The 24974-nt window shown below is 48.0% G+C and overlaps 3 protein-coding genes across 12 annotated transcripts; 1 reads left to right on the top strand and 2 right to left on the bottom strand.

Annotated features, from left to right (window-relative positions):
- Positions 1-51: 51 nt before the first annotated feature.
- On the bottom strand, positions 52-7521 carry LOC107309722 (thioredoxin-like protein 4A). Its single transcript, XM_085540150.1, has 3 exons — positions 7247-7521; positions 849-952; positions 52-337 (listed from the first exon to the last, which is right to left on the bottom strand). The coding sequence occupies exons 1-3, from the start codon at positions 7397-7399 to the stop codon at positions 166-168; spliced, it is 429 nt and encodes a 142-aa protein (XP_085396276.1). The 5' UTR covers positions 7400-7521; the 3' UTR covers positions 52-165.
- A 251-nt stretch (positions 7522-7772) lies between these two features.
- LOC146761928 (uncharacterized) lies at positions 7773-15289 on the top strand. 8 transcript variants are annotated; one of them, XM_085540142.1, is made up of 6 exons: positions 7774-7927; positions 11377-11761; positions 12831-13002; positions 14051-14226; positions 14403-14499; positions 14918-15289. In XM_085540142.1, exons 1-6 carry the CDS (start codon positions 7850-7852, stop codon positions 15072-15074), a joined length of 1065 nt encoding a protein of 354 aa, XP_085396268.1. In that variant the 5' UTR covers positions 7774-7849; the 3' UTR covers positions 15075-15289. The 8 variants fall into 8 exon arrangements, 7 of the variants coding, with proteins under 7 accessions (XP_085396271.1, XP_085396268.1, XP_085396270.1 ...); XM_085540143.1 differs by lacking the exon at positions 7774-7927 and adding an exon at positions 9139-9295; XM_085540149.1 differs by lacking the exon at positions 7774-7927 and adding an exon at positions 9179-9295 and having other exon boundaries at positions 11559-11761.
- Positions 15290-16147: 858 nt separating this feature from the next.
- LOC107309763 (uncharacterized) lies at positions 16148-23310 on the bottom strand. 3 transcript variants are annotated; one of them, XM_085540140.1, is made up of 13 exons: positions 22971-23281; positions 22572-22633; positions 21995-22151; positions 21432-21688; positions 20936-21021; positions 20031-20146; positions 19310-19427; positions 19042-19156; positions 18188-18634; positions 17701-17894; positions 17255-17377; positions 16930-17050; positions 16148-16394 (listed from the first exon to the last, which is right to left on the bottom strand). In XM_085540140.1, the coding sequence occupies exons 1-13, from the start codon at positions 23032-23034 to the stop codon at positions 16197-16199; spliced, it is 2058 nt and encodes a 685-aa protein (XP_085396266.1). In that variant the 5' UTR covers positions 23035-23281; the 3' UTR covers positions 16148-16196. The 3 variants fall into 3 exon arrangements, with proteins under 3 accessions (XP_085396266.1, XP_085396265.1, XP_085396267.1); XM_085540139.1 differs by having other exon boundaries at positions 17255-17380; XM_085540141.1 differs by lacking the exon at positions 18188-18634 and having other exon boundaries at positions 17255-17380; positions 22971-23310.
- Between the last annotated feature and the right edge of the window lie 1664 nt (positions 23311-24974).

Genomic DNA, 24974 nt, shown 5'->3' on the forward strand with positions numbered 1-24974 from the left:
GAGGCCTTCCTTTTCCAAATGGAATTCAAAGTTTTTAAATAATTAACACACTCAAAATTGAAAGACGGTTTATTTCTTTTTTAATATACACATGTATGTACACACAGAAAAATAAATTTAAGTGGAGAAAGGGTTAAAAAAGAAAAGCACGGCCCCAACAAAATGTCAGTATCTGTACTTAGTAGAATAATCTTTTGGTGATACCACTAAACCTCGACCTTTGCGGGCTCCTCTATAAACAGTTTCTATAATGTCAATCATCTCTTGTTTATTTTCCATTGCCCAGTTGATCTTGTTGTTATTACCTGTACCTAAATCAATCATGATGTGTTTGTTCCTTTAAAGGGAGAAAAGAAAACAGACAGGTTAGTAGCATGACAATAATTAAAAAATAAAAAATCCAGCACCCCCAAGAAAACTCCAACCTGCATCCCCCTCCTTGAAGAATGCTTTGTAGGTTTCAGAATAAATCCTTACACATACAGAGGTTTGCTAAGAAGCCTCAAAGAAAAGTGAAAGCTCTTTATCGCCTTCCAGTCAATATTTTATTGCCTCTTCCTAAAGCTCAACCAAGACGGCAAACATGCTTCCACAGCAAGATTTCTACTCAATGCACTCACTCTTCATCATAATCCTCGTTACTTGCATTTATTTCCCAGGACTGACTAATGTGAGAACTCCACAACTGTCAGTAGTACATTCCCTCGTAATAATTTACACTTTTCTAGGACAACAGATATATAAGCACCACCAATATACTGATGTGAATCTGTAAGGGATCCGTAGTTCTACTGATACGCTGTACTAAAACACATTCATTTGAATTATATTCTAGAACCACCGCATACCTGAAGAAAAATATGACTGTACAGGGATCATACAACTCATACATCTTGTTGAAGTCTGGTACTTCACTGATATCCACAAGATAAATAACAGCAAAGTTTTTTACCTAAGGAGAAGGAAAAAGAAATTACAAAAGCTATAATACATCAGACATGTTCAATCCATGAGCCACACGCAGCCACTCATAATGCAGCCTAGGACAGCTCATAATGCAGCCCATGTCTTGTCATGTACTACCATGGCAGAGGCCCTTGCCAGCTAGGAGGCTTAGCCATGCACAAATCACTCAGGAACAACCAAACAATGGTGTAGAACAATCCTTTCATAGTTAATGTCTTAAATCCTGAAAGAAAATAACCTTTTTGTTTTCCTACCTAGAGCCAGTCGTGGCCATTTTAATTTTATATGAAAGATATCTAAGAAACTTAAAAGGATGTTCAAAACGAACAGTTCTGCTAAGAACCAACTGGTGTTACTCTCCAGTTAGCCTTAGGGGGCAAAAGGTGGGTTTTAAAAAGTAATCCAAAGTTTCCATTTTAGAAACAAGAACCATAGTTTGGGAATACTTTCACTTATCTTCTGAAACTTAGGTATCTCATTCAAGTCTTAGCCAAGTTATTTAACAAAACTCATTTCAAAGGATCATTTCACTCAAATCGCCTTTGCACATATGCAAGTTACCTCCACAATCCAAGTATCTTAAACATTAACTGAATCTTCCTAATCTCTGACATATGAATAAGAGAAAGAAAGCTACTCATCTAAAGAAGTGGAACAGACAAGAGGGTGGCAGCCTAAAACCCTGTATGCCCAAAGTGGACCTCAGACATACAGAGGACTCTGCACTTTGAATTCAAAACTGTGGAAATTCTATTATTTTCCCTTTTCTTTCTTCTTTCAAATTTATTTCTTCTTGCTTTCAAGTCTAACAAGATCAGAACTAAGGACCACAATGAAGATATTCTTTCAGAGCAGTTACCACTCTGAAATCACTTAGCTCTAGGAAGTACATTGTTTTTTTCTCTGTTTGGATGCTGACTGCTACATTTGCCTATGACATGGGCCTCAGCGTGCTACTACTCAGCAGGCCTAGGATTTAGGTATGAGAATAAACTAAAGACAGGGGTGAGATGAAAGATAGGGTGCTGAAGAAGCTCAACAGTGACCATATCTACTGTTCAGCGGCACAACAGACTGGGCAGGCTTGTCACCAAGACGCATTTTCTTTCAATACTGTCCAGAGCTCTGAGTACTTGTGCAGATGTCTCTGCACACAGTACTGACCAGTTTCACAGCCTGAAGGAGCACTTACTATCTTATCTATCACCTCTCGGAAGATCTAGACTCACAGGAAAGACTCCACAAGGGAGGGATCAATCAGTGGCTGAACCATGACTCAACAGTTACCATACACATGCAAGCAAGAGCTGATCTATATCTGAGCTATTAAGTTTGTGGAGACTTATTCCTTACTATTTTAATTTCCCCCCATCCATTGCAATGTGAATGCATCTCTCAGGTAATTGTGAATCCCCATACAGAACAAGCTCTAATCCTAACCAAGTTTGCAGGTCTGTTGTCAATATCTGACATTTTTAAAATTCCAATTATTCTGTAAGTTTAGGTGTTAAATTTACACGGGAGAAGAGAAAAACACTGCATTGCTTATAACTAACAGTTCTGTTACTGCTAACAATTTGGCCAGGCATTACCAAGACAAAGACTAACAGAAGGAAGAAGAATTGCTTCTCAGTTCTACAGACTGAAAAGGAAAAAGAATCAGTAACAGGTAAGTCCTCAGAACCGAGTACAGCAGCCCAACCAGCTCCCTTTTGCATAACTACCACAATGAAGAAGAAGCAATGCGTGATAGTGGTGGCTGATTCAACTTCTGAGTGGTAGAGCCATTTGTCATCCTGACCCACTACCTAGAGAGGTCTGCTGTTTGCCAGCGGCCTGCATCAAGGATTCAATAGAGTGGATGCCATACCTTGTACATCCCACTGACTATTGCCTGCTGCTGCTGTTTCATGTAGGCACCTGTGACACCAGCAAAGTAGCTGTGAGCAACCTGAAGAGTACCGAAGGGACAAGATGGACCTAGAAGCAGCACTGAAGGACTTAGGAGCACAAGCAGTCTTTTCATCAGTCTTCCTTGTTAAAGGGATGGGGAGGGAAAGGGCTAACAGAATTGAGAAAAATCAATACATGGTTAAGGGACTGGCGTTGTGGCTTCAGCTACTTATGCCATGGAACTAGCTTTGAGAAGCTGGTCTTCTGGGGACAGACAGGGTTCGTTCATCCCCAGAAGGGGGAAGACCATCTTTAGCAACTAGCTTTCCCATTTAGTCAGGAGCACTTGTTGGGAAGGGAATCCTCAACCCATCCCACTTTGAGTCTGATAGCAGTGATGGATGCCCTGGGCCTGGAGCTGGATCACAGGCCAGCAAAACAGCACCTAAGGTGCAGGACAAGGGAACTCCCAATTGGTAAATCAGCCTCAATGGAAGTTCGATTCAAATGTCTCTACACTAACACAGCACGCATGAGGAACAAGCATGAACAGTTATAGACATCAGCATGCCTACAGAGTATAATGCTATAATGTCATGGGAAGTACAGCAAGAATAGCAGAGTGGTAAAGTCTCTGGCTGCAGCAAATGAGGATGAGCCCAGATGCAACAGCCATGGATGCAGAAATGAAGGAAGAAAATTTGCTCACCTCTGGAAGGCCTCAAGCAGGCAGGCTCCCCTAAGTTGGGCCTGCCATGACTTAGCATTTCCACTACATTGGGCTATGATGTCATTGGCATCACTGAGATGTGGTGGGATGGCTCTCATGACTGCAATGCAGGAATAGATGGGTATACACTCTTCAGGAAAGACAGGCAGGGAAGAAAGGGGTGTCAGCCTCTACATCAATGGCCAGATGGAGTCCACAGAGCTCCATCTGGAAATGGATGAGAAGCTGACACAGAGCATATGGGACAGGATTAAAGTCAAGGCAAGGGAAGGAGACATCATAGTGGGTGTTTGCTATAGGCAACCTGAGCAGGAAGATTGAGTGGATGAGGCCCTCTATAAACAGACAGGAATAGCTTGTACCTTTGCATTCACAAAACATAGTCCTCATGGGGGACTTTAGCCGCCTTGATATCTGATAGAAGGACAACACAGCAGGGCATCAGAAATCAAAGAGGTTCCTGGAATGTGTTGACAATGATTTCCTCTTCCAAATGGCACAGGAATCCACAAGAAAAGGTGCTATAATTGAAATTTGCCCTCACCAGCAAGGAGGGGCTGATGAGTAACGTGAAGCTTAAGGGCAGCCTTGGCTACAGAGACCATGAAATGGTGGAGTTCAAGATCCTTAGGGCTTCAAAGAGGGTGTGCCGCAAGGTTGCTGCTCTGGACTTTCACCTCTTCAGGGTGGAAGGGTGACATGAAGCCCTGAAAGGAAGAGGGGTCCAAGGAAGTTGATCAGTATTTAAGGACCATGTCCTCCAAGTCCAGAAGAGTGCATGCCAAGGAAGATGGACAAGAATGCCAGGAGGCCTCTATGGATGAACAAGGGACTGCTGGACTTACTATGGTGCAAAATAAACAAAAACAGAGGGCTATAGGGAGTGAAAATAAGAATGGGTCACCTGAGAGGACTACAGAAGTTGCTTGAGCAGCCAGGGACCAGGTTAGGAAAGCTAAAACCCAGACAGAATTAAATCTAGCCAGGGAGACAAAGGGGAAGAATAAGGATTTTTACAGCTATATAAATAATAAAAGGAAGACTACAGAAGATGTGGGCCCTCTCTGGAAGGAAACTAAAGATCTGGTCATGAGGGGTATGCAGAAAGGTACTCAGTGACTTCTCTGCCTCAGTCTTCAGTGTCAGGGGCTCTAGTTGCATTGCCCAAGTTGTAGAAAGCAAAGGTGACAACTAGGAGAAAGAAAATCTGCCTACTGTAAGTGAACATTAGGTACAAAATTACCTAAAGAAAATGCACTATGCTACTATAGGACCCAATTTGATCCATCAAATTTGAAAGGTCATGTCAGTCTGATGAAGTTCCCACTGATTGGAAAAGGGAAACACAACCCCCATTTTCAAGCAAGGAAAAAAAAAAAAGATCCAGGGAACTACCCTCACCTCTAGCGTAGCGAGAGTAGCAAGCTGCTACTAAGGTATATGGGAAATAAAGAGGAGGTGATTAGTGGTAACCAACACAGCTTCATCAAGGACAAATCATGCTTGACAATCTTGGTGGTCTTTTATGATGGAGCTACAGCATCAGGGGGTAAAGGAAGAGCAACTGATGTAACATACTCGGACCTGTGTGAAGCATTTGACACCACTGTGCATGACATCCTGGTCACCAAATTGGAGAAAAATGGATGTGATGGATGGACCACTCACTGGATAAGGAATTGACTGGATGCTTGCACACAGGGAGTTGTGGTGAACAACTCAATGTCTAAGTGGAGACCAATGATGAGTGGTGTTCCTCAAGGGTTGGTGCTGGGACCAGTGCTATTTAATATTTTCATAGGCAGTGTGGACACTGGGACCAAGTGCACCCTCAGCAAGTTTGCAGACAACAGCAAGCTGAGTGGTGCAGCTGACATGCTAGAGGGATGAGATGCCATCCAGAGGGACTTGGACAGGCTTGAATGGCGGACCCATGCCTGATTCACGAAGTTCAGCAAGGACAAGAGCAAGGTTCTGTGCCTGGCTCAAGGCAATCCCAAGCACAAATACAGGCTGGGCAGAGAACAGCTTGAGAGCAGCCCTGAGGATAAGGACTTGGGGATGCCAGTTGATGAAAGACTCAACATGAGCAGGGAATGTACACTTGCAGCCAAGAAGGCTAATCGTATACTGGGTTGCATCAAGAGGAGTGTGACCAGCAGGTCAAGGGAGGTGATTCTGCCCCTCTGCTCTGCTTTGTCATGAGACCCCAGTTCTGGGGCCCCAGCACAAGAAGGACATGGAGTTGTTGGAGTGGGTCCAGAGGAGAGCCACAAAGATTACCAGAGCTGAAACAGCTCCCCTACATGGACAGGCTGAGAGAACTGGGGCTTTTCAACTTGGAGAAGACTCTAGAGGGACTTTATAGTTGCCTTCCAGTACCTGAAGAGGGCCTACAGGAAAGCTGGGGAAGGACATAAGGGCATGAAGTGACCAGAGAAGAGGAAAGAGCTTTAAACTAGAAGAGGGAAGATTCAGACTAGATATCAGGAAGATATTCTTTACTGCGAGGACACTGAGACACTGGAACAGGTTGCCCAGCAAGGTTGTGGAAGCCCCCTCCTGGAAGCATTCAAGGCCAGACTGGACAGGACTTTGAGCAACATGGTCAAGCAGGAGGTGTCCCCACCTGTAGCAGGGGGTTGGAAGTAGATCTCAAAGGTCTCTTCCAACCCAAAACATTCAGTGATTCTATGATAAGTAAATGGATTAACTTTCCTTCTACTTTTCATGTAACCTTAATAGAAAGGCAGTGGCACAACTAAGGCTTAAGCAAAAAAAAAAAAAAAAAAAAAAAAAAAAGGCTCAGCTACTTGCACTTGACTACAGTTAAGTAATTGCAAAACATCTGAAAATCCTCCCTGAACCAACAGTTTCCCAAAAGAAGCTATTCATTGACGTGAATGAGGAAGGACCTTCCACTTTAATCAGCCAGTTCCCCAGATGGAGATTTTTAAATAATCAATTCTGTTGTTCTTTCTCCCCCCAGTGAGTTCTACCAGAAAAAAAGGGTCTGTTAAATTGCCAAGCATCCTGCCAAAATTAAACACAAGAAGTAATCTGAGCATAAGATGCTTCTGCCACATTAAACATAAAAGGACTACATCAAATCATGGTGCAAATCCTCGCTGCATTCTGCTACATCTTAATATTTAACTGTAGGTGTGGGTCTTGCGTAGAGCCAGAACTCAGGCTTGATGATCTTTGCAGGTCCTTGCCCAACTCAGGATATTGTGTGATTCTAAGTATTCCTATTGTGAAGCGTGAGTGCCGTGTTACTCAGTCACAGGAGTCCTACTGCCAAGCACCTGCCTCTGTCTGAACGCTGACAATTCACAGAATCACAGAATTGTAGGGTTGGAAGGGACCTCTAGAGATCATCGAGTCCAACCCCCCTGCCAAAGCAGGTTTCCTACACCACATCACACAGGTAGGCATCCAGGCGGGTCTTGAATATCTCCTGAGAAGGAGACTCCACCACTTCCCTGGGCAGCCTGTTCCAGTGCTCCATCACCCTCACTGTAAAGATGATGGAGTATGAACAGCCAGTGGTTCTGAGTTTAGAGCTCGCAATACCAGGTTAGAGCCCACCTCACGCTCTGCACAGGACGCTTAAGACGGTGCACACAGGCCTGTGACGGCCCACCTCTGCCTTACCTTCTCAGCAATGCTGTACAAAACTTTGTCCATTTTCATGCACATTGGATCCCAGTCGTGCCCGAAGCGAATGACCACCACTCGATCCTCCTCCGACAGGATGGCCTGGTCCACCTGCCAGCCGTTGTGTAGGTGAGGCAGCATGTACGACATCTTGGCGGGCAGGCGTGCAGTGGCGGTCTACGAGGAGATACGGAACAGCCGGCAGCTGAACACCCAGCCAAACCACACGCTGCAGCTCTCGCACCGGTACCACAACAGCTCACTGCTCGGGCCGCGTCTCGCTCTGCCCCCTCCACACCCCAAGGCCCCGCGCTGTCCTTCTCTTCCTTCTCTCGGCTGGACTCAGTCCCCGTGCCTCTGCGGGCTATGATAAAGGAGCTGCTGCGTATGATTCCTGATACCAAATGTTCCCTATTCAATAACCCGTGGTGATGAACATCCTAATGATTGAGCTAGTGCTGTCGGTGGCTTGAGTTTTGGGTGAAAACATGGATATATTTTAATCTGTTGCAGTACAGCTGCATGTTTGTATTCTGTGTTTCTTTACAATGTATCTCATACTGCCCAGCTTATCCTTGGAAGGGGCTTCTGCTAGCAGTCATGCTCAGATATCGTACGCTCCATGGCCTCTGGCAGGTGGCCAAAGGACTAAAAAGGACAGTGCCTGAACACCCCAAGGTAAATATTTCTGTTGAAATTTCCAGTTATTAAGGCAGGATGCTTCCATTGCCCGTGCTGGCTTTCAGAATGGAATTGACTGTTGAGATAGGCCCTTCCAGGCTGTTGTGGTTCTGGCCCAGTTTGGCCTGGATCTGCAACGAAATGGGACCTGCTGGGGGAAAAGGGAATAGTAAAAAGGTGGGGAGATGGGCCTAAAAACAAAACAGTGACAACAAGCTAAGGGAGAAAACTAATTTGCTAAATATGATTGTAGAAAGTGTGATAATTGAGTATAATACAATTGGAATTGAAAATAATAAGTGAGATTGTCCAAAACCAAAGGCTTCTGATGCTGAAAGCGAGATGGCTAGGGAGCACACACCACAGTGACCAGCAGTAAAAGGAGGACGGTCTCGTGACTTCCAAGCAGTTTTATCTTTCCTTTTGAATGGAAAATGGAAATGGGATACTGAAGTCTTCTGGGAGATGTAGTTATTTTCTCTGAAGGGTGTCTGGAATCTATCAATGATCCATGGAACTGGAGTATTAATTCCTTAACTCCCAGTGCACTACATGATGCTATGATGTGGAATACTGGTAACGTAATTGATAAAACCATGAGACAGGCTGATCTTTTTGCTTCCTGCAAGTCACGTCTGTACATTGTATGGTTTTTGGGTTTTTTTGTTGTATTTTTTTGTTGTTGTTGTTGTTGTTGTTTTCCCCCAAAATGTTAGCTTGCAGCAGACAGCAAAAAAGAAAAAAGCATATTTTCAACAGAATCCACAGAAACCTGAACTAGTGCTTTGGGGAGTAATCCCAGGAGAATCAGTGGATTTTGTATCAAGTTATTTTGCTACAGAATCGCGTAATTAAAAAAACCCAACAAACTGTATGAAGCCCTTGTTCTACAGTAGCTCATGGGATGTCCCCTAGAAAACTCAATTTCAAGAAAGTAAGAGGAAGAGTTAGTTTCACTTCAGATGGCCCTGCAGAAGCAAGGAGTGATCTCCCATCCATCTGCATGCCAGGCTGTGTTGGAGTTTGGTGCCGCTTGCAATGATCTTCACTGAAAGCTTTCAGAGACTTTAGCAGTCATTTGTCCTCCAGACAAAAACAGTCAGGGAGAGCAAGAGTTAAACAAGTGCTTGAAGCAGCGGATTGCTCAAGTTTCTATGAAAGGAAGTTCTGACACTAGCAGCCAAGTCACATGATATTGGCCTTGACTCAGAGGTTGCAGCAGGTAATAGGGACTGTGTTGCAAACACAGGGAAGTTACATGCTGCTGATTCGTCCAGGAGTGGTAAAATCTGTTGGTGAAAGAAGCATCAACAGAAAGGAACCATTCCAGGCTCCATGAGAGCAATATGTGCTCATCAAACCAAGGTTAGTATCTGGAAAGCCTCCTTCCCTTTGCAGGATTTCTTTAACTGTATTTATGCTGTTGCTACCAGTATTGTTATTTTTAAGATTGTACATTGTAGTTGCAGAAGACTTGCTTTTGAAGCAATACTGCAAGCAGTCACTGTGCGCATCAGATGTAGATGAAATTGTGATTTATTCAGCATGTCCACAATAATGAACAATTGCATGAAACAGAGCCTTCCCTTCCTTCCCTTCCTTCCCTTCCTTCCCTTCTTTCCCTTCCTTCCCTTCCTTCCCTTGCTTCCTTTTCTTCCTTTCCTAAGCTGAACTGTTTAAAGCTAAATCAACTCTTGCTGCACTGCACCGTGGCTTCCCAATAAATCGTCTTTCCATTTGTAAAGTTTAGAAAGCGCTTCTACAATAAATGTGGGTCTGACTCTGAGCATCACAATGATGGTGATGCTGCCATCATGGTGAAGAAAGGAAATGGTGTAGTACAGTCCTGTATTACTTGCTTGTATTAGTCGATTGATCATATCCATCATCCAGGCAGTCTTCTGTCATGTGACTGCATAAGGTTTAGTTGCTGTTCAGTCTAACTAAGTTGCTGAAGTAGCATCAAGTTCTGGTAGTCGAGATGCTGGATAACACTGTCATGATATGACATTGTCTTGCCTTTCTGTGTGTTCTTTCCAGAGGAGGAGTCTAACTTTTGCTTTTAAAGTCATACTGTATGATACTCCAAAAAATAAACAGACTACAACTAGGAATACTGGCAGTGTTTTCCCAACCACTTGGGGACGGTAGATTTCAGAAGGCTTCAGCTTTTAGCAATAAGCAGATGACATACAAACATATATAATCATATAAATATGACTGCTGTTGAGACTGAAATCATTTAATAAATGCAGCTGGATTAAGTTTGAGTTTGCACAGGAGAAGGGTAATCACAGCTTGCAGTACGTTGTTTGTCCCAGGGCTGGATTCTGAGGTTTGACTGAGAGGATGGGAGCAGCAGGAAATTTCTGCCTGGCACAGCATGCCCAGAATTAATCAGAATACTGCTGTAGAAGAGAGGTGCGGATTCATTCAGCACAACCCAAATCTAGAGTATGGTATATGGGATAGAGACCCATATGTGTGAGTGGAGCGCAACAAACAGAATCATAGGAAATGAGACAGGAATATTCCTAAGATATGCAGCAAATCTTCTGCTGCCGTTTTAGTCAGTGTGGGCTGTTTTTGTCATTTAGGGCTGCATTTTCAGCCCTCAATCTGCATACATGGCTATCTGAGCAGCTTTTGTGATAAATTTGCCCAGGTTGTTGCAGGCAGGACTGGGCTCAAAACTGCCTAGGCAAGGGGAAAGCTCTAGTGAGGAGGTGCCAGCGGGCCTTAGCCTGTCATCTTTAGCACTCTTCCCTACTAGTTCAGCCTCTAGGCATGAATGTGCAAGAGACTGACTTTTAATGCTAAATTTCAGAGGCTGTACGTTCGCATGCAGTGGTTTAAAACCGTGGAAGCAAGCAGCACAGTAGCTGTGCAAGGATGGTCCTTCATTGAACAGGTTTTTTGAGACTTAACCCATACCAGGTCAGGTAGGATTTGTCAGGCCTGTCTGAACCTTGGGCTTTCAATGCAACCTGCATCTTCACCAAACATAATTATAAATAATAATAAATAGGCAAGCAACTTTGAGTAACTTCTGAAGAACAGTGATGTATCATCCTATGTGATTCATCAATTTGTGGGTTAGGTGAAAACGATACCACATTTGTTCAAAAGCAGTAGAGTTCCTGGGCTGAAATAAAGCTATCTATCTGAGAGCATCTTGTAGGACCTGAATTGGATTTAGACTTGAGAAGGTGACTGTAGCTTGGTGTTGCAGCACAATCTGGTGCTTAATGGAGATATCGGTCAATTTTGTAGCGCAAGGCCGTGCTGGTCCAATGTGACTGAATTTGTTCTGTATCATTAAAAGGACCATGCAGCTCCTTTATTTTCCTGATTCATAGGTGTGAATTTAAATGATCGCTACACCATCACGGTTTGAATGACGTTCTCCTAAACAGCAGCATGCTTCTTCTATTGCTCCACTGCAGGTCATGGCAGAACCACAGTTGCCAGGTCTTCTGATTATGGGTATTGGAGGACCTCATGGTGTTCAAGAAAGCCTTGCAGCACTTCTGAAGAAACACTTTTGTGTTATCACCATGAAAGAACTACTTGAAAACAAGAAAGAAATGGGGAAAAAAATCCAATCCATTTTTGTGTCCGAGTTCAGGCCAACTATCGACGAGGAGCTTCTAGAAAGCCTGCCTAATTTAAAGGTCCTTGGGAACTCTGGTGTTGGAGTGGATCACTTAAACTTGAAGATGATTTCTAACTTCGGTGTAAAAGTGACTAATACCCCACACGCTGTTGCTGACTCCACAGCAGACATGGGAATGGCCTTAATGCTGGCATCTGCCAGAAGATTAGTGGAAGGTAATGTTTTAAATCTTGTTCTCTGGTTCTTTGGCATATCTCACCTTGCTACCTTAGAGATGGCCTGTCAGAATCAATGTTTGGGATGCTTTTGCAAGAAAAAGGTCTTTTCAGAGACACTTACTTTTCTCAAGTCCCACTTCTTCTCAAGGCAACAGTGACAAGAGTAAGACATTTGTCTAAACTATGTGCTTTGAATTCATGTATGATACCCTGGTTAGAATAATGTGTGGGCCATATTTCTATCTGGATATTCATTGAGGGTGTTGCTTATAGCTTGAAAACTGAATATGAAATGCATCAAAATAAAATATTACTGCTTTTCTTTTTCCTTTTTCTGTACTTCCTAATAGTTGTACAAAGGTACACAGCATGAGCACACAAAGCAATAGAGATAGTCATCGTAGAGATGACCTCGTCTGCGCTGCTTGAGCAGAAATTAACTGTTAGAGTATGTTGAGTGCTGCTCCAAAAGTAATGCTTCCTAATTTGTCTCGTTGGCCCACCATGTTAGGGGGCAGATGGTGGTGGTATGGCAGTAGAGTTTGGACTTTCTTGCCAATATTTTATTAAGTTTAAGTCCAAAATTATAAAGGCTTCATGAGATTGCTGGGCAATTTAGAATCTGCTGCATAACTTCATCCCTTTCAAATAGTATGGCTGGACTGGGTTGTGATCCAGGAGACAGACAGTGAGTTTTACTCCCGGCAAAAAAATTTTAAGTGAAGGCAGTGCTTGTGGGGTGGTAAACACCACAGAAGCTGTTTTTAAACTTCAAAGAAAATACTGCAGACACTCAAGCTTTATTTCCCTAAGGTGGTCATTCCTCTCACCAGAATACCACCATCAGGAAACATTTCTGTTACTGCTTCCAGTCATGTCTTTTACTCTGTCCAAGACTTTCTAATAACAGCCCCCACCCACAACCCCTTTAAAATTATTTAGGATGCTCTGTAAGGGCCGTTCCAGAACCCAACTACTATGACAGTGAGAAACTTTTTCTTTTCCTCTCTTTTTTGACCTGAATTTGTCATCAGTTTGTATCTGTTTAGCATGTTTTTACTTTCAGGCTCTCAGATTGCAGTTTCTCCAGACACAAATTGTTTCGCTGCTGACTGGCTGGGAGTTGAAGTTACCAGGGCGACTCTTGGAATCATCGGGATGGGCAGAATCGGGTATAAAGTAGCTCAGAGAGCCAGAGCCTTTGAAATGAAGATCCTTTACCACAACAGGAACCGCAGGTAAAAATGTCTGTTTGCTGTGTGGAACTGGTCCAGGGGCAGAAATGGAAACCACAGCTCTGGCCTGTGACCCCATTCTTCCTAGGCACTGGCAACATTTGTAAGCAGCACAGAGAACACTGCCAGCGTGCCTCCACTGCTTACCTCTGCTTACCTTGGTTTCCTGCTTCTTCCCTCATGAAGCAGCCCCCCTTCATCTCCCTGTACTTGTGCCTCCCTTCTCAGCTTGGAGCAGGCTTGGAGGAAGGGTGATGCTAACTTTTCTAAAGATGTGGGCCAAGCAAGCCAGACTCCATCCTGCCAGAATCTTCTCACGGGCTTCTGGCAACGTCCCTAGTCATCCAGGGTGTCACTCCTTTCTTCAGCCCAGCCGGTTCACTCATCACCTTTGTGGCAAAAATCCTCACTTTGTTTTATTGTTCCCTTTCTTTGCCTCCCCTTCCTTCCTTTTCCATTGCAAGTTCTAACTCGCAAATCAGGCAAAGAGAGAATAGACAGGGACTGTACAGATACATCAGCAGGAGAGAACAATGGGAGACCTTCTACATACTCATCCTAATACACTTAATACCACCTGTGTGCTTTGCTTTCACATTTACATCACTCCTCCAGGGTCCTGCCACTCCTCTATCCTCTTGCTCTCTCTAAACCACTTCTGTCTCTCCTCCCACCACTCTGACTCACACAGAGGGTGGTGATGCACTGGAACAGGTTGCCTGAGGAGGTTGAGGATGCCCCATCCCTGCAGGCATTTAAGGCCAGGCAGGATGTGGCTCTGGGCAGCCTGGTCTGGTGGTTGGCGACCCAGCACATAGCAGGGGGTTGAAACTAGATGATCATTGTGGTCCTTTTCAACCCAGGCCATTCTATGATTCCATGATTCACTGGTACTTAGCAATGTCTCTTCCTTTACCCTGGCCCCAAACCTCTTTAATATCTGTACTTTTTGAGACAACGCATAGGATTGATTAAATGCTTGGTTGGTTGGTTTTAAGTTAAAAACAGTTTAAAATAGTTGTGTCTAGTAGGCTGTGCATTTTCCCTTCAGGAGCAAGGAGGAGGAGCAGGCCGTTGGTGCCTGCTATTGTGAGATGGAAGACTTGCTGCAGCAATCTGACTTTGTTATGCTGGTTGTGAACCTGACACCTGAGACTGAAAAACTGATTGGGAAAAAAGAGCTGGGGCTGATGAAACCCACAGCCACTCTTATAAACATCAGCCGAGGTAGGCATATCTCCCAGAAGTGGTTATAGCTCCATGACGAAGGTTAATAAATAGTCTCTCTTTGTTTTGTTTGGTTGATGGTTACTAGATCTTGTTAGATCATTGAATTTATTTTCACTAGGGTTTTGAGACCGTTCCCACTCTCAGGTGAAAAGGTGTAAAATGACTTGTTGCAGGTGCAGTTATTGATCAAGATGCATTGGTAGAAGCTCTCCAGAATAAGACCATTAAGGCTGCTGCTCTGGATGTGACATACCCTGAGCCTCTGCCAAAGTAGAATTTCATTCTATTAGTCTGAAACTTTTCATTCTATTAGTCTGAAACTTGTAAAATGATAAGCAAAAGTGTACTCATGACCTTGATCTCTTTGGGTAGACTTTCTCTGTTTAAGGGCACATCATCATCTCATCTTGCACAATCCTAACTCGATGACCAACTATTATCCCTACCCATATTTTCAAGTCAGCATGACTGTCAAGTAGACGAGGCTAGTAGAGAGGAGGGAGAAATGGGAAAGCAAATTTATCATCATTTTCTGCCATTCCTGCGTACGTGGCCTCTTTATACAAATGCCATTGCTGTTTCCTGTGGGCCTGTTCTCAGCAACTAGCAGAAGAATTAATTTATTGTGTGATAACTGTTCTTTCTGCTTCTTTTGGGTGTAATATGCTGTCTTTGCTGTTTCTTGCAGAAAACATCCTTTGTTGAAATTAAGTAACGTCATCATAACCCCACATATTGGAACTGCAACAGTTCAAGCCACCCACATGACGGCAGAAGAAGCAATAGCGAATATGCTGTCTGTTCTCAACTGTCAGCCCATTCCGAGTGAAGTATTTCCCCAGTGATGTGCACCAGAGGACAGCGCTAAATCTCTGACCTGTGAGGAGGCACCATTTCACACAGAACCACTATTAGTTTTAAAAAGAAAATCAGCCGTGTTCCTGCACAGCTCTTTATGTCACTATGCTTCAAAGCTGTCAGCTCACTCGGCTTACTCTGTACTGGCATTTACAAAATCAAACCAACCAAGTGGAACAGGTATAACCGTTTTGTTGGAATACTTTGATGTCTCCATTGTGTCAGTGTATTGTTTCTACATGGTTCCCTCAATGAGTGCCAGTCCCTTTTCAAGCACCATCTCTTTTTGAAGAGCAGGGGAACTGGCAATTGCAATATGGCAGAAGTTGTGCAAGTGGGGTACAGGATGGGCTTGGCTTGATCTTTTAGAGCTGAGGTGGTAAATCGGTGTCTAGCAAAGGGAGGTAAAGTCAGGTGACAGGAGTGAACAACAGATTTGCTGTTCACCTCTTTAAGAAGAATGTTCACGTGGCCAAAGCTCACTGGAGTTGAAAGTGGCCTGTACTGTGGGAGACAGATATCACAAAGCGTGTTTTAAAATACGCCAGTAGCAAGAGGAGGATCAGATTTTTCTGAGTTACTGGAAAACACACGGAAGATGGGAAAAAGGAGCCGAAGCAGGAGGGACAGGATGTTGCCTCAGTTCTGAGGGGCTCAGAAAGCCCCACTGGGTGAGCATCTCACCTTCTGAGCACAGACATTCCCTGCTTCAGCCATGGATCTGCCAGCAACGTCAAGGGGTAGGCAGTGGGTGGCCTTCAGCCCAGCCAAAGAAGATGGAGGCAAAGCTGTCAGCGTGCAGATGAAATAGCCACACTCGTGGCACTAGAGAAGACTCCACCTCCGAGATGGAGCAGGGACTGGGCTTCCCTCCCCGTCTCCTCACACAAGGTTCCTGCCTTGGATTTCACCACCCTCGCAGCACACCGTGGTGCCCATGCAGCTCCAGGCAGCGCTGCCAACGCAGGCCCAAGAACTCTGGGGAGGGGGGCACCTGGCTTTACAAAGCACCCGCTGTAAAGCATGTGTTTCACAGTGACCAAGGAAAGACTCGCAGTGCTTGGGTTATGGGGTTTTATTGGGTATAGGGATTTATTGGGTATTGGGTATTATTGGGTATAGGGAAAGGGTGGTATGGGAAATGGCGACTTGCTTTTAACAGTGTCACCATTAACGTCGCCAAAAGTGAACGGTGGTCCTTGTTGAGCTGTTGGGTGACACTGGCTGGATGTCTCACTCGGGAGTCTCAGAGTACTGGCAGATCTCTCGTGGTCCTCGTTGTTGTGCACAGACACTACTCTCCGGGCCTAAGGAGTTCAGTTTAAAGCTCTGTAGTTTTGTGAATGCAGAGACACGCAGCGCAACGCTGCAAGTCTCTCTGCAGTATAAGAGTGGCTCTGCTTGTGCGTGTCTAGAGAGAGCAAGCTCACGATCCCTGTCATGTAATTGCAGCTCTTTTGGCCAGTCCCAGTCTGGGGTAGCCTGCTGTGGGGCTGACTGACCAGGCCCTGAGTCAGGCTGGGGCTGAGACTTTGGCCTGAGCAAATACAGGCTGTGAGGGCGAGGTGCTCAGGGGGTCCGTATTCTGGGAGGAGGAGGGACTCCGCTTGGAGAATGGAGGGCCGCCAAACACTTGGACAACACGTCCGACCCTTCCGTCTGAAGCTGCCTGAGCTGCGCTGCGAGACTTTATCCCCAGCGCCCATCGTCCGGAAGGGGTGTCTGCGCGGAGGTCTCCAGCTCCACAGCCAGTGCTCTCCATCCCACAGGCCCAAGAGGGTCTTCCCGTGGCTTGCTACGGCTAGCTATGACACGGTGCTTATGGGAGCTCACACCACTTACCCGTACTGACTTGCCCGGCCTTGGCCCCGGAGGGGGTGCAGGTTTTAATCCAGTCCCAGCCAGATGAAGGATGCTGGATTCTTTTATCGGTCGCCGACTCCACCGCACAACTGCAAGCTCGCTGTAGGCACACAGTGGGAGGGGGTGTGAGCACAGGGAGACGGCTCTCTTGCTGGGCTCCCAAGCTTGGTGCCTGCCGCAACTGCAGGAGGCAGCTGTGCCGAGAGCCCGCTTCCAGGAAAAGCCCCTCTTTTGCCCAGCTGCTGCAGGGGTGGGGAAAAGGGCAGTGTGGGACAGCAAACTCTGCCTGTGCAGAGAGCTTTACCTCTGGAGCCGGTCCTGCAGATCCCTCTCTGCATCTCTCTGTCCCTGCTGCTCACGGGACACCTGCCTCATAATACACTGCACCACCTCCTGCAGGGTCTCATCTGTCCTTGGAGAAAGCCTCCTACTGCAGCAAGGACAAAACCTGTCTCACTCTTCTGTTGTGACACCCACGCCTCTTCCCTCACCCAGTCTACTTCACACGCAGCCCCATTTATTCCCACAGCCTCTTTGATGCAGGACGACGTCCATGCGTAGGCTGCTTTGGGCTCCAGAGAGCCTCGTGGCATTGGGCCCTAACCACAACCACACCCATGGCCTCACAGGTCTCAGGGCGCTGTGTGTGGCACTGTGGCTCGGAGGCTGGAGCCCTTGATCCAAAGCACAGGTGGCTCACCACCACCCCGCTGCCCCAGGACTTGGATGGAGTTGGTGCAGCACACTTACGCTTTAGGGATAGCACTGCTGTCCCAGAAGATGCTGGGTGGCTGTTCCTCGGCCTCTTCCTGCTCCCCCATCATCCTCTCCATCAGGCTGGGGCTGGAGCTGGAACTGGAGCCGGAGCCGGAGCTGGAGCAGGATTGCTCTGATTCGCTCTCAGACGGAGAGCTGAAATGCTCTTCCTTGGGGGAAGAGGATTCCTGTACAGGAAGAGACACTCAGTCCTGTGGTGCTGCTTCCCAGCATGCAGTTCCCTGCAAGACTGTTCCAGTGGGGACTGCAGTGGGACAGGACCACAGTCAGGAGAGGGACCTCAGCACGCTCTTGGGGCAGTGTCCCAGCGTGACGAGTTTTGCTCCCAAAAGGCAGCAGTCACCCATCCAGCTGTGCTGCACCGAGAGTGCTACTCTGGCCCAGGTGCTAGAGGTACCTAACAACCTCAGCTCCCCTGGATGGGAAAGTGCTGCTGCTTTCTTGCAGTAATGCTAAGTACCTGAGCCACTGGCATCTCCACTTTTTCTGGCTCAGCCTCCGTCTCCTTCACTTCCACCTCCTGCTGCTTCGTTTGCTTTTTGCTCTCTCTCTGCAGCTTTTTTTTCTTTTGTTCCTCCTGAGCCAAGAACATCTGGACGCGTTTTGGTAATTTACGCTCCTCCTTCTTGGCCTGCTTGACCTGCTTCTCCTGCTTCCCCTTCTTCTCCTCCTGCTTCCCCTTCTTATCCTCCTTCACCTTCTTCCCCTTCTCCTCCTTCTCCTTCCCCACTTTCTTCCCCTTCTCCTTCTCCTTCTCCTTCTCCTTCTCCTTCTCCTTCTCCTTCTCCTTCTCCTTCTCCTTCTCCTTCTCCTTCTCCTTCTCCTTCTCCTTCTCCTTCTCCTTCTCCTTCTTCATCTTCTCCTCCTTTGCCTTTTTCATCTGTGCTTTTTTTTTCTGGAGGGCGACCTAAATGCAACAGCAGGCAGTGTTAGTCTCTGTGGAGGCTGAGGGGTTTCCCTTCCTGCGTTCCATTCCACCCTTTGTCTTATGCCTTTCTGCTTTGCTGCCAGGCTCCTGCGGACCCAACTGAAGAGCCCCTCTGTAACAGCCAGGAAAATAAACAACCACTGGCCTAAATGCAGTCTGGCATCTGGCAGTTCCAGACAAGCCGTCAGGAACATCCCCAAGTTAGCTCTTGGGGTGGCTTTTGGGAGGCTAATGGAAGTCAACAGCTTATTCTCAAGTGTCGTCGTAACTGATCTCTCTTCACGCGAGGTGTCACGTGAACGCGCAGTAAAGAATGCTGTGAGAATCAGTGGAGCTTCTCTACAGTTCAGTAAGACAGATGCGCTGCAGCAGTCTGTGACACGTACCTTTCTTTTCTTCACCTCTACAGCAACAAAGTCCACCATCCTGGGAGTCACCAGAGGAAGGACTTTCTTTTGTTCTTCTTTTTCTGACGATCTCGTCAGGATGGCCGGTAGATGCCTGCAAAGACACGGTGGGGAGAGTTGACAGGAGGGCAGGAGGTGCTGGGCTTGCACTGCGTGTTTGAAAGTGCTTCAGTATCTTCCTCAGCCCTTCACTCCCACAGAGGCAAGAGCATGGTATCACCCGCGTTTCTTTTGCCAGGAGTCTCACCCGGTGCGAGGCTCTTTCTCCTTGGCTTTCCGGTCTCTGCCCGGCATTACAGTCAATGCCGGCAGTTTCTCTGGAGAAAGCGCTGCTCGATGAAGGAGGTGCGTCTCGCAAAGGTCCCCTAGAAAGAGGAAAGGAGAAAATGTCAGAAAAATTGCGTTTCTGGCACGGTTTTGGTCCATCTCTTCACGGCTACGGGGCAGCGTTGTTCCCCGGGGAATGCTATTTGGATGCCTTCACCTCGTCTGTGTGCTGAAACAGGGGAGGCCCCGGCAGATGCCGGTGGTCTCAAAGAGCCGCTCTGGGGAGGGGACTCGTTTAGCACAGGAGGAGCTGGCTCTTGCATCGCTTGACGCACGTCCCAAACACAGCTTTGCTACTGAGGCATGCTCACAATAGAGGAAATTGCTTTTGAGACATCTGAGAATACAAAGGGAAGCAAGGGTAGCGGTTTCCAGGGCTGGCAGGACAGGCTGCTGAGTGGAGGCCACTGGGCAAGTGTCTTCTGATGGGGAGATCCCAGTGGCCATTTGTGAGAGAGGGCTGCCCTGAGAACTCACTCTGCTATGGATTGCTCAGGCTTTCCCATAATGGGTACAGAGAGACATCGGGAGTGTCTCGTGCTCTTCCAGGTGCTCTGTGGTAATGTCAGCCCTAATCGTCTCCAGATGAGGAGGAAAGAAAAAAAAAAGAGCCCCCTGCTGGCAGCCCACGGGTCCCTTACCTTTCCTGCCTCTGTCACCAGCTCTTGACCAGCCTTGCTCGTGTCTGGTCTTCAGGTGGTATTTCAGGTCCACCTTTGCTGTTTCAGTCCTTTGAAGAATGCTCTCGTGCGTGTACCTGAAAGAGGTAGAAGCAGGCTGAAGGAAGTGCAACACTTCCCCTTGCAGCTTGACCCAACAACGGAGCGACAGACCGCAGAGACACTGGAAGGCCAACATTTCCCAGAGCAGCTCATTCTGGAGAACCGTACAAGGATCTCCAGTGTCTGAAGGGGCAGGCGAGGCCCCGTCAGTACGTGCCAATGTTTTTTCTGTCCTTGCTGTGAGACCGGTTCTGCTCCCAGCCAATCCTCCTGGCTGCTTCAGAGGAGGAAATATTCCTTTCTCATTCAGAACGCTCATGCGGAACAGACCGGTTGCTCGCCACCCAGCTACCCAAGCAGCCCTTTCTGTTCCCTTCTTGCCCTCCAAGTTTCTTGCAGATGAATGTCTTTGCAGCGCTCGAGGCTCAACCCCATGCCCACCACCACTTTTGGATGTCACCGCGCAGCAGCTACGTTATGAGACAGCTCTGCGGAAGCCCACCACACTCGAGCTCCCGTTTGCACAAGAACCTGTTCCTCCTCTAGCCCTTGGGTCCCAAGCGATACACACTCTCATTTGCAGGACGGAAGAGGCACTGGGAAAACTGGACGGAAGACTGGCCTAAATGCCCCCCAGTTTCGACACTGGCACGGATGTGAAACGTGATTTGCTTCCCCAAATGCAATCCAACTGAACTAGGGCAAGCAGGGAGTTCCCTGTGAACCAGGCCCCTGAACACTGAAAAGTACCGTAGCGAGTACCGTCGGCAGCTGAAAAGCAGCTGTCTTGCTCATGCACTGGCGGCAGGAGCAAGCATACTCACATTGGGAAGACAATAACACGTCCGGAAGATGTCTGGGAAGCTGCACAGGCATTGCGCGAGATGACTGATTTGCTCATTTCTGGCATCTGCAATCAGAATGGAGACAGATGATGGGAGATGGGGACACTGGGAATGGCTGGCAGCTCCAGTCTTCTTAGCCCAACACAACGAGAGCTGCCAAAGGGAAGGGTTTGGGCCTCAGCAAGCCTTGCTCTCTGCCTGTGCCTCTGCTCCATGCTCTGAGTAGCGGCTGAGCAGTGACGCCCATCGTTACTCTGGTCGCCTGACAAAAAGCAAGGCCTTTTGAAGGAGCATATCCTGGCGCAGAGCTGAGCCGCCTCATGTAAGGGAAGAGCTCTACAGAGCCTGCTTTCCTGCAGACCACCAGGAGCCTGGGTGGCTGAAGAAGCATGGCAGGTCAAGAGAAAGCAGTCCCCTAGCCCCAGAAGGCATTTCAGAAGAATCTCAGGTAGTGCTGCCAAAACACAAAGCCTACCCCAAGAAGAGCCTGCAAATTGTCAGCAGTCCCGTTGAGTTTCCCCAGGAAGTCCTCGTAGAATTTCATTTGGACCCATCTTCCTTCAATCAGCAGCATGCCAACGTCCCTCCAAACGAAGGCAACGTTCTGCCTCTTCCCTATGCAGGCGCTGAAAAGGCACAAGGTCCTTTCCACGCAAAGCTGAGCCTCGTATTCAGAGATGCCGTTTTCTGAGGCAATCTCATCATACGGAAGCTCATAATACGGGTCGGGTTCTGGAGAAACAAGAGGAGGGGGAATGTGAGCACTTGGAGAGCCACTGAGCGCGCTACAGTCAAAAGTCAGCAGCTTCCAGGCCCTCAGGCAATACGCTACTATTGAGATTATGAGGCGGAACTGTTGGTACGTCTCTGACGAGACGCTGAGACACGGCGCCAATGAGACTGGAATGAAAGCTGTTGTTGAAGCAGGTGAAAGAGAGCGCGCTGTTACTCTGTACTGCCATCTACGATGGTAATCTGGCACACTTTCCCCACCCTGGTGCCAGGGCGAGCACCTCTGTCAGACTCCTCTCTTCCTACCTGCATCATCGATGAAGTCGTACTGGAGGTCGTTGTCTTGCGCAAGAGCCTTTGCCAGAAGAAATACGGGTCTGTGAACAGCAACCGTATTATTCTGCTGGCTGGCTACGAGCTCTCTGACAACTGTGAAAGTCCCCAGTCCAGGAATGCTCACAGCCTGAACGAGAAGAAAGGGCGGATCAGAAGCAGTTCTGCAGTGAATGACGGAAGGCTATTTCCCTCTCGCCCCTCGCCCTGTGAAGAACCAGAGAGCGCAGTCCTTTGGCTCATACAGACGCCAGCGGGGTTCCCAAACTTGCAGTCACCCCCAAGGGATCCGCTTTGGTCATTCAACTCTGCCAGCAGAGGACTCGGAAGGCCCAGAAAATGTCCATCCCTCTTTCCATCGTGAGGCCCAGGCCTGGCATTTCCAAACTGACGCTGGAGCTAGCCTGTGGCCCCTTTTGCATCGCAGTGTCCTTCTGGGGCGTGCTTCCTGTTTCCACGGAGGGGAAGAATATCTGCGCGCCGTGGCAGATGGGCTCTCGGGGCTAAAACAACCATGAGAGGGAGGAAAGGAGAAGGAGGCAAGTCCCACCTGGTAGAGAGCCAGCTGTTCACCAAGATAATAGGATGCGCTGGACCAAATCCGGGCGAGCTCTGGAAAACAAAAGGGGGGACATGTCATGCTCCCAGGCGGCCACCTCAAAAGAGTTCAGCAACGGAATTCCTGTCAAAGGAATGACGACAAGCAACTCATTTCCACCGGCGACTTCTGCCTGGAGATCCCTGCGAAGGCAGGGGCCACGTCGGCAACACAACTCAGGAGTCACGCCTGCCCAAGTGCTCCTTCGGCCCCTTGCGTGCTGAGGCAGCTGCCTTCTTGCAGCAACCTTCCCTGCTCAGCCATCCCCACCTTCCGCCATCAGGGCTTCCACACCTCTCTGTTTTCAGAGATGTCATTGGGCCTGACAACACGCGTGAAATCGGGCCTTACCAGACTCTCTGAGCTTCTTAGTAGTTGGAGGCGAGCGAGGTCTCGAGAAGAGGGAGTTTGCCATCTTACTTCCCCCAATTGCTGCAGCAGTTGGTCAGTCTTCCGGCACAACAGCCCTCCTCCTCAGCCCTTCACACCTGCCTCTAGTTCTGCTTCTCTCTGCCTACTCCACCTCACGGCACAGCAGCTCGTCCAGAGCACAGCAGCGGCGAGATGAGCTCCTCGGCAAGCGCCTAGAGTCTCGTCGGCCTCTCTGCGAGATGTGGGGAGGACGCGTGCGGTCGGCGAGCTTAAAGGGGGCGGTCACCGCCGTGACGCGGGGCTGTGCCATTATGACCCCCGACCGCGTCACAGAGGGGCTGCACACGCCGTCAGCGGGGCCTGTCAGAGCGGGCTCTGGGCAGGGACGCCCTTTGGGAGCGGGCCTCGCGGAGCTGCGTCCCCACCAGCAGGGGCTTTGCCTGGCCTCGTCGGTCGCTCTGCCCCCGTCACGTCCTCGTACGGAAACACTGGGCTGTAACTGCTGGCGCCTCCAGGCCACCGTCGTGTGACTCCTCCCGCCTCTGCCTCTTACCTGGACGTGGCAGGGTTGGGGCAGCAGGCCGGCCCCGGTGGCGGCCTGTGGGAGCGGAGCCCTGCGGCTTCCCCGTGTCGGATCAAAGCCGGCTCTGGCGCTGAGTGTGGTCACGGCAGAGGGTTGTGTGCTTTGTGATCCGTGGGCTAAACGCAGACCTGCGAAGAGCCAAGGCTACACAGCCTTGCTTTCCCTTTGCTAAGGGAGTTGGTGGCTGGGTTTCAAGGTTGCTGAAAAAAACGCTTAATTAAAAGTATAAAAACTAAAATGATCCTAGTGGACTGTAGCCATCAGCTTCATTACAGATTCTGTGCGTGGCCCACGAGAGTTCCTCTTCCTTCGTTCAGGGCAGCCCAGGCAGGCCAGAAGGTTGGATGGTAACGCAGCATGCGTTATAGTAGCCTTTGGTTGCTTGCGTTAGTCATTCAAAGACCCAGGCTTTCATAATTGCAGCATTTATTTTTACAAAAGCTGAAGTGGTGAAGGGTGTTGCCGTTCTTTTTAAACACACAAGGACCAGTGACAAGGAACGCGTCTTGAAATACAGGCAATGCATTAATTTCACGTCCAGCATCAAAAGGAGTGTGGCTTCACACGTGGCCCTATTTGGGGCCACAGCCTCTTTGATGCAGGACCATGCGTAGGCTGCTTTGGGCTCCAGAGAGCCAGAGAGTCTTTGGGCGAGATGAGTGATTTGGCCATTTCTGGCATCTGCAATCAGAATGGAGACCGATGAAGCGAATAGCCCTACAGGGGCGGCTTTCCTCTTCACTTCCACCTCTTGCTGCTGCTTTTGATTTGCTTCTTGCTCTCTCTCTGGCGCTTTTTCTTCGTCTTGTCTCCTCAGCCCAGAACATCTGGACGCGTTTTGGTTATTTAGGTAATTTACGCTCCCTCCTTCTTGGCCTGCTTCTCCTCCTTCATCATCACCTTCTTCGCCTTTCGGACTAGGCGAACACTATCTTCACCACGTTTTTATTTATAGCTCATATACTTTACTACTTTTACGTAATGGTGGTGCTACCTTGCTATTGATAAATATACATCCTGTTTTCCACCGCTCCTTCACTAGCAATACCCATGTTTCTATTCCCTTAGTTCGAATAAAATCCGCGATTTCTTGTAAGCACAGGAGAAAAACCCCTCCATTCCGGGCTGTCCGCTGCCGCGCTGCACTCTGGGAAGCCCGTATGCAAATCTAGGGCTGCCTTCCCGCGCTCTCCGCTGGCTTTTTGCTCGGGTTGGCGGCGCGGGGGGTGCAGCCGCTGACAGCGCGCAGCGCTGCTTCTGGCCGCGCCCCTTCGTTCCTCGTTACCCTTTCTCACTTGACCTTTTTTTTCGCAATATCAACTCTGGCAAATTTTAATCCAAGCAGGGCAGTTTTTCCACAAAAATGGCTTCCTGGATCATATAAATACAATGTAAGAAAT

The sequence above is a fragment of the Coturnix japonica genome, chromosome 2 (genome assembly GCF_054131305.1).
Source record: "Coturnix japonica strain WE chromosome 2, WE-NBRP24, whole genome shotgun sequence".
NCBI lineage: Eukaryota > Metazoa > Chordata > Aves > Galliformes > Phasianidae > Coturnix > Coturnix japonica.